The 12,312-nt window shown below is 37.7% G+C and overlaps 3 protein-coding genes across 3 annotated transcripts; 1 reads left to right on the top strand and 2 right to left on the bottom strand.

The window, feature by feature from the left end:
• The first annotated feature begins 102 nt into the window (after window positions 1–102).
• Window positions 103–2,866, top strand: LOC140758365 (uncharacterized). Its single transcript, XM_073094495.1, has 10 exons — window positions 103–392; window positions 487–558; window positions 697–789; window positions 912–993; window positions 1,101–1,157; window positions 1,312–1,376; window positions 1,491–1,586; window positions 1,725–1,811; window positions 1,918–1,998; window positions 2,095–2,866. The coding sequence occupies exons 1-10, from the start codon at window positions 294–296 to the stop codon at window positions 2,635–2,637; spliced, it is 1,275 nt and encodes a 424-aa protein (XP_072950596.1). The 5' UTR covers window positions 103–293; the 3' UTR covers window positions 2,638–2,866.
• Window positions 2,608–4,470, bottom strand: LOC140758366 (probable F-box protein At2g36090). Its single transcript, XM_073094496.1, has 2 exons — window positions 3,368–4,470; window positions 2,608–2,745 (listed from the first exon to the last, which is right to left on the bottom strand). Exons 1-2 carry the CDS (start codon window positions 4,303–4,305, stop codon window positions 2,685–2,687), a joined length of 999 nt encoding a protein of 332 aa, XP_072950597.1. The 5' UTR covers window positions 4,306–4,470; the 3' UTR covers window positions 2,608–2,684.
• A 1,219-nt stretch (window positions 4,471–5,689) lies between these two features.
• LOC140758279 (protein trichome birefringence-like 9) lies at window positions 5,690–10,845 on the bottom strand. Its single transcript, XM_073094380.1, has 6 exons — window positions 10,669–10,845; window positions 7,188–7,295; window positions 6,891–7,114; window positions 6,411–6,803; window positions 6,158–6,316; window positions 5,690–6,094 (listed from the first exon to the last, which is right to left on the bottom strand). The coding sequence occupies exons 1-6, from the start codon at window positions 10,843–10,845 to the stop codon at window positions 5,767–5,769; spliced, it is 1,389 nt and encodes a 462-aa protein (XP_072950481.1). The 3' UTR covers window positions 5,690–5,766.
• Between the last annotated feature and the right edge of the window lie 1,467 nt (window positions 10,846–12,312).

Below are 12,312 nucleotides of genomic sequence, written 5' to 3'. Positions count from 1 at the left end.
GACAGCCCTGTGCACATATTTGGGAATTTTTTCCGCAATGTATAAATTAAATACTATAACCTTGTTATATGAAGTCACTGACCAAACGAATGTTAAACAATTGGAAAAGTTCGAATTAAATGATGGTGAGGATCTTTTTTGCAATTTTCTAGTTCCTGGCCAAATGAGTTCGACTCGGCGGAGTTGAGAAACCCGCGTCTATAAAGTCTCTTCGCGTAGGCCGCCGGCTGCGATGGGTTAGGGTTTCTCACTTCCCTCTTCTTCCGCCTCGAAATCCCTCTGCTGATCGAGGAATGGCGCGGCTCACGTTGGAGCAGGTCACCCGGGAGAGCAAGAACGGCGACGCCGGGGACGTCACCTCCCTTCACCTCTCCCATCGAGCTCTCTCCGATGTAAGCATCTGCGAAGTGGCGTCCGATTCACTCGGATGACTTGCAATAGAGCTCGAAATGCTGCCTCTTTTGACGGTTTCAGTTGCTTCTGTAGGTCTCATGTCTCAGCAATTACCAGAACTTGGAGCGACTCGATCTCAGTTGCAACTGCCTCTCATCTCTCGAGGTACTTCCTGTTGTATAATTCTTGCATTTAGTTTTCTTTTCTTTTTTCTGTTATCAACTCCTCGTAATTTGATATTAAAGACGTAGCATCTAGTGTAAATTTCTCATCTTGGGATTTTGTTTTGGGTGCTTGTGACAGAGTCTGACTTCGTCCGTCAATTTGAAGTGGCTATCCGTCGTGGAAAACAAGCTTGATAGCTTAAAAGGGATCGAGAGCTTTCCAAAGTTGACAGTAAGTTTAAGCTTTATTTGTCAGTTGAAGCATGAAAATCCCGACTTAAAGAGAAATCTCCAGTTGATTGTTGCCTTTATATTGGACTGCTCAATGTTGTTCTTCACATCCTCGCGGTGCAGGTGTTAAACGCTGGCAAGAATAAGCTTAAGACAATGGATGATATTAGATCCGCCACAAGCTTAAGGGCTTTAATTCTAAATGGTAATCCATTCTGTAACCTTTCTCAATAGCTTGTTCTTTTCAAAGTACAGCTTTTTGGGATTGTATAAAGAAAAGTGTATCAGTTTTATCTTTTCCTGTCTTTGCAGATAACAACATATCTTCTATATGCAAGCTTGATCAGCTGAAGTATTTGAATACACTAGGTATGAATAGGTGATCCTGTATATAATATTAACTTGTCTGATATTGTTGTGCATACTGTTAGCATTAATATCTTTCTTCCGAAGTATTGAACAATGATCAAGGTGCAGTTTTTAATCAAAAGATAGTGAAATTTTGTATTCTCCTTGTTTACAGTTCTTTCTCGGAACCCAATTTTTGATATTGGTGATTCATTGATGAAGGTGAAAACTTTGACAAAAGTAAGAATCTATACTTACTGATGATGCTTGACTTCTGTTTCTTCTATATTTTACGACGCATAATTCTCTGATATTGCTAGTTGATAAGTCTTTTTTGGCATGTGCTTATTTCAGCTGTCTCTTTCTCATTGTCACATCCAAAATATCGGGTCTTCACTTGTCTCTTGCATAGACTTGAAGGAAATCAGACTTTCCCATAACAAGATTACTGTATGTTTATGGCAAAGGCTAATTTTTTAGCTTATTTTCCTATAAATTCATGCTTGTGTAATAAAATACATCCACTGTGATCCCATCTTTAAAATCTGGCTCATTATGTTCTTGGTCTGTTTTTACCTCCATATACAGATCATTCCAGCAGAGTTGGCTCAGAACATCAAACTCCAAAATCTTGATTTGGGGAACAATTTAATCGAGAGGTGGTCAGGCATAAAGGTGAGTAATTTAGTGACTCTTGTTGCTGCATTTTCCATACACAGTTTATGCGATCAGTCTGTCTATCTTTCCTCATCTCCTCTTAAAATGTTCATATAAATTGTAGGTGCTATCTTCGTTACAAAATTTGAAGAACCTTAACCTGCAAGGGAATCCTATTGCTGAGAAAGATAATTTAGCTAAAAAGGTGATCTTGCTTCGACTTTTGGCCCTTGTTGGAACATCTGATGTAAACTGTCAGGAAGAAAAAATTCTAGCTCTAAACTTCAAAATCTTATCGCAGGTCAAAAAGTTAATCCCATGTTTGCGGATATTCAATGCTAAGCCCATAGAAAGAAGCAGTGCAGGTAGAAATAAATCTGGTGAAGATGAACCTTATGGCAAAAAGGATGATGCATCTTCCAAAGATACTAGTCAAGTTGATGCCACAAAAGAAGCAAAAAGGGAAAAATCTAAATTAGATGCAAAGATTTTGTCAAGGGAGAAATTACATGATAGAACTAAGGAAGATAGAGACCGTAATGCAGAAAAGGAATTCAAGAGAAAGAAAGGGATGGGTAAAGAAGAACGCAAATCCGAAGGAATCGATGATGCGGAAACACCATTTCTGGACTTGATTTCCTTGGAAAGGAATCGTCATGAGTCTGACCCAAAGAAAAAACTCGACAGAAAAGTTTCAGGGGCAGAATTGCTTGGAGGCTTGGTTATAGATCATGTCAAGAAGAAGAAAAAAGGTCAACGTGTAGCTGTAGGTCCAGCAGCACTTCAGTTATTGTCTCCAGTCCAAGATGTTGGTATGGGCGGCCCATCTTCATGGGATGATTAGAATATATAACTCCATCTGGTGTGCCATATCTTATCACAAGTTTGCTATCAGGCATTACACTGTCTCTCTGAGAGTGGGCTCCATGCTTCAACTAATACGAGCTCCGTTCTGTTCCATCACATGGTGAAATGATGTTATAGACACTTCATCAGAAGATTTATACTTTACCATCTTCTAGGTAACCAAGCGGATTACTTTGAAAGAAAACTACAGACAAATTTTTAATGCAGATGTTGTTAACTTTGTTCATTAGCTGCATACAAGAATCCTTCCGTATATTACACTACTTCTATGAAAAATATATGGGGAGATTGCATTTGAGCTCTCGGTGGTATGATTCAATTTTTCAAGTAACTCTAAAAAATACAACCGCCATTTTTATTTTATAATCATATTTAACCAAACTAAAATGCAATTAACTCAATATATTTTACCATGTTTTGTAATTTAAACTTTCACCACGTAGTACTACTGAGGCGTAGCAATCAATACTCATCAAGAAGAACACGACTTGGTAAACTATTGCTGACGCTTAATCCAAACAACAAAGAAAGAACTATTCATTTGTCCACAGAATCACATGTTTATGGCTCTTACGATTCAGTGTACTACAACCTCTTTTTTTTCTATTAGCGTGTATTAATTAATTGTACTCCTGCTTCGTTGACACCTTAACTTGACTCAAAAACAAATACATCTAAACCGGCCGGTCCAAACCTCCCAATCTCACCTGAAAACCGCCATTTTTAAGGAAGCCAAGAATAGAAGAATCCCCACGGCGATGCAGCAAAAATCCACGACCCATTCCCTTCTCGCCTTCTTCTCTTTTCTTCTCATCTTTCTCTTTACAAATTCGAAGTATCTCTTCTTGGCCTCCTTCTCTTCTTCCCCTTTGCCTCGACCTTTTCTAACGCTTTCCAACGCTTGAGTTAGAATTATTAGGCTGCCCCTCCCGCTCACCCCGATCCCGTCCGTGTCCTCCACCCCGAGGCTCACCTCCCTCACTTGCCCCGCCTCCTCCCCACACGTGACCGCCGCCGTGACGGAGCACTTCCCCACCACCGTCGCGAACCGGACGATCTTCTCGCCGGTGTACCAGTGCCGGTCGACGGCGACCGGGCTCCGGCTCGAGACGTTGACGGCCCGCCGGCGGGCCGGGTCGATTATGATCCAGCTGAGGGACAGCTTGTCCGACGAGATAGCAGGAGTCGGCGGGGCGGCGCCGTCGACGGCGTCGATGCGGAAGGGGGAGCCGAGGAACCAGGGGGAGAAGGCGTCGGTCCGGATGACGCGGGAGAGGACGGGGGAGCCGTCGTGATGGAGATCGACGGCGGAGATCAGTTCCCGAGGTAGGTATGGGGCGACGGACGACGCAGATGACTTCCCGAGGGATCGGGGATCGGGGAAGGTGAGGGCGTCGGAGAAGAAGGAGCGGTAGGAGGCGAACGGGAAATGGGGGAGCAGGAGGCGGAGGGAGGGGGACGTGGACAGGCATAGGTCCTGCCACGTGGCGGGGTCTGACGCGAGGACGCGGAGGCGGGCGGTTGCGCAGCTGGCTGCGGCGAGCGAGGGGCCGTCGAGGAGTCGGAGGGCGCGGATCATGACGTCCACGTGAAGGTCATCGATGCTCGTCGTGTCGGCGGCGCATGGAGATTCGTGCGTCGCCATCGTCTTCCGACCCCAGTGGGGATGGGGGTTTGGAATTTGGAATCTTGGACTTTTGGAAGGAAGGAGGGAGGAGGGAGGGAGGAAGCCGGGGATGCTTTTATACGGTGAGGAGATGGAACTCCGAAATTACCTAAATGCCCCTGACGTTGGAGTGGGATTAGGGTCGTCTGCCGTATTTAGCCGGTTATTTTCAATCGCTTTCATGGCCGTGATCAGGTAAATTGACTCAATTCTATATTTCCTCCCACAAAAATAATAAAATTATATATATATATATATGTGTAATTGTAAATTCCATACATCACTATTAATTATCTTCTCATATTACACTTATATTATCGTAGAGCTAGCAATAGCAATTAGGAGAAGGGGTTGAAAAGTCTTATCTTGATCTGAGAGAAAGTTGTCACAGAAAATAGACCTACAACAACTAGTCAATGCTTCTAGACGGATCCGTTTATTTACTAGTTATCAAAATATATAATATTATTTACTAGTTAACAATAGGGTCATAAAAAGATAATATATCCTTCTATATTAATATGGAGAGATAAAAATATATTTAACCCAAAACCATTTCACTGTTCTCAGATCAAAATATAACAAAAGTAGGAACACAAATGGAAAGAAAGGACGGAAGAAGAAGAAGAAGAAGACTGCAAAAAGGATCGTTAATTGAAGATTACGTGATCTTAAAGTAGCCGGCGTCTTAATCGTTCTAGAACATCTCGTAAGTAAATAAATCTAAAGGCAGTTGAGAGGGCTACGTCGTACCTTATACCATGACGTGTGAATTAAAGCATGAGGAGATATATCTATGTTTAATCCTTTATCCTTCCTACTTGGATGTGATTTGATTGCGCCATGCAACGATTATGGTCCCCATTCTCTACCCTATATATATATATATATATGTAAATTATATTTTATTCTGTTGTGATTTAGAACGAATTTAACTTATTATTGTATTGATGCTAATAAATCACATTGATTTTAGCATCTGGCTATTTAATTTTTGCATGAAAAAAAAAAATCTAGCTTAGTTTGTAGTACGAGTGTTAAATGCTTAAATTTGAATCATAGCTCTTCTCATTAATGAGATGGAAAAATAATTAAATTATGGTAAGATTAATTTGATATAATTTGTGATGGAAAATTTGGGAATGTAGACATCACAAGGTAACAGATCCCACTCAACCTTGTGGCGTCACGTAAAGTTGATTGATAAACAAATGAATAGAATACAGTAAAAGAGCTTGACATGATTTAGTTATTTAGCATCATATGAAGTGGCAGTTAAAGAAAATAAGAGCCACAATGAAAAGGTCAAGATTGTGATGTCTTTATATAATCGAAGTATTTTAAAGCCAATAAAAATAAAATTACTAAAATGAAACATATATTTTCCTTCAAATATTTATAAACTTTCTTCTTGAAACATTAGTATAGAATCAAAAGTTTTCAACTATCACCATATCCCATTGACAAGAGATTAGCATAGAGGAGCTCATTCCAAGTATCAGGCACACCTGGGAGGCACCAATGGCTACAATCCTCGGCGGCCCCCGGCGGTATCCCCGGCTCGCGGTAGCCGGAAGGGTGGCCGTCTTTCCTGAACTCCGTCATGTACGTAATGTTTAGAAACCTTGCTTTCTTTCCGAAGTTCTTCATTTCTTCTATCTTCTCAGATATAATTAAATTATTCCATGCCTCTGGATCAAAATTACTAGCATCAGTTGCTGGCTCTCTTTCACCCCCACATGTGCCATTCGTGTCCCACGTACCATTTCTGTATGTTTATTAGAATATTTGAAGCTGGATATATATATATACGTCGGATAAATATACTTACGTGTAGTGAGTTGGAGAATAACTCCTGAAGAAGATGTAGCTCTTGGTTAGTTGTAAGTTGCTTAGGGCCCATTGCTTCACTGTCTCAAGGCTTCTTTCAAATGCCTCTTTGACATCCATTGTCTTGTTTACAACTTTGCCTACTTGGAAATAATTTCCCCTAGAATATTATAATTAAAAGGCGGGTTTAAGCTTCTATAGCAGAGGGTGAGTTAAAACATGGTATATAAGAGGGTAATAGATATATAGCTTACGATTTGATAGTCTTGTCCTTGTTCCACCAGTGTCCGGTATTCAGAACGAGCACATCAGCGGCGAGCCACCGGTTTGAGAGCCGAGGTAGCGCATCGAGGCGGATGGCCCCCTTGAGTCCTCCGGTCGAGGCGTTGCGAGGAAACCGGTCGACGACGACGAGCAGCGGAGCGCGGTAGTACTCTAGGGTTAGGTTGTAGTCAAGGAAGAGTATGGAGAGGAAGCCCTTGTGTTTGGTGATAGGGTTACCGAATTGTTCGTAGACTCTGGACTGGTTTGCCACATCTTTGGTCAGCATGCAGACTAGAGACTCCCACTGGTTCCTCCCAATTGAGTCTCCTGCGAATATAATTCGCCTGTTTCTGCTCCTCTCCAACATATCACTTGCATTGAATCTGACGGCCGATGAGGGAAATGTCATGCCATATGTAATCTTTTTTTTTTTAGTAACCAAAAGAAAAGAAACAAAGTTTGAGATATACTTTGGGAGATCACAGGCATGAGGCTTCCAACGCCAAGAGAGATATCCGGAGTCATTGCGCCCATTACGATGGCACTTGAAGCCCGGATCAAGAAACGGACAGTCCTCCGCGTAGAACCCTAATGGCTGCCCCTCATCCCTCACCCACCTCCCGTTGGAGTAATCGCAACTCTCCTCAACTAGCTTGCCATTAGAATCGAAGGCAAGGCGAAGGAAAGCTAAGGGCTGGAAGGGAGTTAGCAACTGGAGGAGGACAAAAGAGAAGGGAAGGAGGAGGAGAAGAGAGAAGATTGCGTACTTGGTCTCTCTGGTGCAAAACAGAGGGTTGATATGAGTGATTACGAGGTCCATTAGGATGAGAGAGACAAGAGAGAGAAGAAGGGAAGCATTTGGACTTGGCTCGCCTCTAACGTCCGCTTCTCTCTCTAACGTACGCGGAGAAGAAGTTGGGAAACGGTTAAGGTCGTTCCAGCGGTCAAACTTCCGGTCAACCAGTTGGGCCGCTTAACTATAAAGCCCAAAAGCCCATATAGCAAGTAGTTGGGCCACTTTGGTAACGTCTAGGCTTCACGTTTGGCATTTATTCTAAGGCCTTAGTTTTAGTTTGATATAAATATACTTATTAAATTCTTCTTCATAAGCAAATTCACAATATTCTTAGTGAGAGAATAATATTCTTTCTTCTCTTCCTTGTAAGACAACTACGTAAGATGTACGACTCGTATATGCTTTCTGACATTAAAAGAAAGAAAAGAAAAGAAGAACGGATAAGAAGTTATCCATTTGTTTGAATAGACTTGGATTGGATTCTCCAAGTATAGTGGAGGATCATCATCAGAATAAAAGGCTTTATATTTGAGGCAATAAGAGAGTATAAATTTCAGATAAGCATTATATTCTCTCTCTCTCTCTCTTTCTAAGTTGAAAGATACGGAAAATTATATCATGTGTTATTATCATCCTGTGCTTGAGCTCTATCTAATCTCAATTTGTTGATAGAAAGATCGGATTGTGATGATCGTGAAGATGGTAGTGAGATAATGACATTGTAATTTGTTGTTTTAGTTAAAATACTTAAAGTTAAATATATTTTATCTTCTTATATTTATGTCTAAAATTATTTTATTAAAAAGTCTAAATTGAGACTGTTATCTTTTCCATCCAAATTAATTGATCACGCTAAAAAAATTTAAGAATTAAATGATAATCTAAATTTTCTCTATTTTTAATTTTTTCTTTTATCTCTTATATAAGTATTTCTTTTTTTTAAAAAAATACTTACATATTTTTTCTATTACTTTTAAGATTATGTTAACTATATAATAAGTTTTAAATTTGTTTATAAAATTTAATATTTATATCACATCTAGGAACAAGATAAATAGTGGTTAAAAAAATTAGATAAAAACTCATCTATTTTGGTTATTTGAACTCGCTCTATTGACTTTGAGGAATTATTTTAAGACTTTTTAAAATGCAAGAGTAAAGTGATTTTGGGTGTAAAATGTATTTTATCACAGTTTTGAAATGAAGCCTAATCTTATTCATATATATATATATATATATATATATATATATATTTTTTTTTTTTTTTTTTTTTTTTTTTTTTTCTGAAGGAATTTAATGTTTTCTATTGGGTCCTTGCAAGTTGGTTGATCCAGCTGGAAATGAACTGGCCCAGGGGCAGGATGGGAATTATAGCAAGGGTATAGTGGGAAAAAGGGAAGCGGGGGGCTATAGGTTTTTTTTTTTTTCATTTAATTCTGCTTTATAATATATTTTAAATACAAACCTAACAAAACAAGATAATATTTAATACAAGAGAAATTTATTAAAAATACCTTACTACGACGATATTTATATTTGACATGTCAAAAACATCTCATCCTTATTTCTTCTAACACACAACTACCATACATTTTAAAATTTATTTATTTGATTGTATATAACTCTAAAATTGATAGTTGGATATATAACTTTCTAAATATATTGTTTTACGCAAACAAGATAAAACACACCGAAGTTAATTAACCGTTTCTTAATAATACATTAAATTAAAAATTAATAATAAAGATATCTATGCAAATAACATGTGTTTTGAAAAGAAAAAATAATCAAAATTTCTTAATCTTGTTATGTATATATATATATTTTTAATTTTTTAAAGGAGGAGGATAAAATATAGGAAAGAAAAAGAAGAAGTAGGTCGACAGAATAAAATCTTTCATACGAAGAGAATCACATTCAAGATTTGTTGGGAAGTTTAATCTCACCAAAATATTCTTCTCGAATGTCATCGAATTTTCGAAAAGTTTAATGAATTTATAACAGGCATGCATGGCCTGTCCTCTATAATCACAGCTATTAGTTATTAATCAAGCGATTAATTAGGTCGGCAAGAATCAAGATCCACAATTATACGTCTTTAATTAAAGATTATTTATACAAAAATATAGGACGAACGTGAGATCCACGTATCAGATCTCAAGCTTGGATCTCCTAGATTTCCTTATAAAGCCTACATTAATTATTAATTATTCTAATCGCCTCCTAGTTAGTTAGTATTCGAATCTCTAACACACTGCAAGCGATTTTACTTTGAAACGAATATTTTAGCTTTCTAGGTATCAAATAGTCTTACCTTTTAATCTCTAGGCTTAAGGTAATTGGTGCCATTCTACTGTAATATAATATTCCTCATGAAATTAATGGGATGCTATTTTTTCATAATAAGGTTTAATATATACGGCTAGTTGCATAATTGTCGCAAAAACTTTTCAATTTTTTTAAAAAATAAATACATGTAATTAAATAGAATTATACAAAATTCTGAAAAATGTAGGGTGATATGTGAAAAAAGACCTTAAGAGAAAGCAAAAAAAAAAAAAAAAAGGAGACTAGGTTGTATTATAGAACAGCAACCGTAGATGTGGCACTTAATCCCTCCACGATCCAACTTTGAATAAACTTTATTATGATGATAGAAGAATTATTGTTAATCGTTTGGCTTAAATACAACCACATAATTAAGATATTGGTAAGAATAAAAGACTAGGTTTCTGACTTTGATTAATCACATTCACTTGTACTGTTAAGTATGGTATCATACTTTTGTGCTCCATTAAGGAGGTCGATGCAGTACATAAGATGGAGCCATCTTTTTGACCGGAAGAAAGAACCCAATTAACTAATTGATTAATTATTCTTAGTTGGCACAACAGGGATGGTTAGGTACCTTAACACTGGTGATTAAGGACCTGACAAAGGTGGTAGCCTTTGTTTTCCCAAGAAAAGCAACTAGCGTTAAAGTTTGGTGTTTGGTTTCTTAATTAATCCCAATGCAACGTGTTAGCACCTCAAGACAAAGATTAATTAGAGCAGTCAAACGTCGTTAGTTACAATTTGTTTGGACCCTAAGGAGTATCAAACTCGGTATGTTAGTGTTAGGTATCATGTGACTGTTTGTGGTTGATAATTTAGGAGGTTTAATACGTTAATATGAGAAAGCTGGAGGTTTAATGCGTAAGAAATTGGAGGTAGTTATGAGATACATAAACTAGTATGGGAGCGGATAAGATTCGGCTATGTTCTTAGCTGTTCGTGTCGTTGGTTCATTTTTACATAAACACCCTCCTCAAAATTATCAAAGATTTTCAACAAGCTTGCATCTGAAGGAGATAATAATGATAGAAAAGATAAGGGTCTCCGTGGAAATTGACCGATAACGTCGACACGGCGCCGTTGCCGTTGGTCTTTATTATTCATATTCCTAGGGATACGCACCCACGCCGTCTCTGACGACGCCGTTTATTCCGCTCCCCTTCCTCCTCCTCCTCCTCCTCCTCCTCCTCCTGCTGCTGCTCGACAGCGCTCGATTCCCGAGGCCACGTGTCCTGCTCTCCTATCTGTCCGTGCTTATCCGCAAACCCTCCACATGGATCCCTCCACGTGTCCATTCAGTCGACGTGTATTCCCTACTGTCACGTGTACTGCTGGCGTCAGCAGCTCGATGTAACGGCAGGAGGGTGGTGCCGTGCACGTGACTCGGCCGTTCCAAACGTAACGGATTGCATCACTTTATTATATACGTTTCATATAGTTCGTTGCAGTCTCTTTTATTAAACTTTTTCCAGCTTAGTGCTAATTCTCATCTTAGCGCCCCTCGTTTATATCTACATATATAATTACCATTACTGAGTGGCTCCTCCTTGGATTAAAAGTTGCCGCCAGGCGCCAGCCCTTCTGCCCTTGTATTAATAAATCCTAATTACGTCCCTGCTATTTACCTTTTTAAATTATTTATTTGGAACCGATCTAGTGGTACTTACACATGAATCCCGCATAAAGTTGTACTCCGTTTAGGTCTCCTTTTGACCTCCATATCAATCACAAGCGTCCACATCTAACTCAACCTTCTTTTCTAGTTGTCAAAGTAAACGAATCCAAGGATAGGGGTTAGGGTGCGTTTGGTTGTACAATTAATTAAGAGGTATAAGTCACCCCTACATTTATTCCAACCAATACCATATTCATTAGATTACTAATCTCATATTATAATTTTAACCTACTGTTATAGTTTACATAGAAGTAGAGATAACTAAACAAAATTATATTATTATCTTCAATAAAAAAAAAATAGTAACGTCAATTACTATTTTAAATTTCATAATAATCAGAATTAAAATACAAAATAATAGAATAAGTTATATAAAAAAAAATTAATTAAAAAATATATTTTTTGATATAGCAATACTTTAAATAAGCATAAAATAGAAAATACTAATAATTAAGAATATAAATTAATAATCAAGCTCATTAGTTTGTTATTTATATACCTAAAATTATTATTTTTATATAATGATAATATAGTAATAATTCTCTTATCTCTCTATTCGGGATGTAGCATTCCATCCGAACCGTTAATTTTATCTATTAATTTTATACTAAATATGAGTTTATGTGAGGCCCACATAATAACTAATCCAATTAAAGATCAAATCCATATTAGTTCAAATAAAACCACGAGTATAATACATTATGATCGTTACAAGTCATTTTCTTATGAAATAATGGATACAATAATAAATGGGAAAGATTTTCATTTCCTTTATCACATTACCCCCAAAAATTATCCACTAGGGTGTCACCTCACTGGCATAAATAGTCAAATATAAATGCCATTGTGATTAAGAAAGGATAATGATATGCATGGGGGGTTGGAATTTATATTTGTCTAGTATTGAAAACCTTAAATATAGTTTAATTGTTATCCTCTCCTTTACATTTATTATGCGTTTTTATTAGTTTTATATGAAAAACTAAGATAACGAATAGCAATGTGAAATCGATGTCGTAATCACATAAAATATTAGCCCATAAAATAATAAAAGGGCCGAAAAGAACAACGAAAGAGCACATAGTAG

This window comes from Typha angustifolia, chromosome 3 (assembly GCF_048772165.1).
Source record: "Typha angustifolia cultivar Huaian chromosome 3, ASM4877216v1, whole genome shotgun sequence".
Lineage (NCBI taxonomy): Eukaryota > Viridiplantae > Streptophyta > Magnoliopsida > Poales > Typhaceae > Typha > Typha angustifolia.
This window is presented reverse-complemented; position numbering and strand designations above follow the sequence as displayed.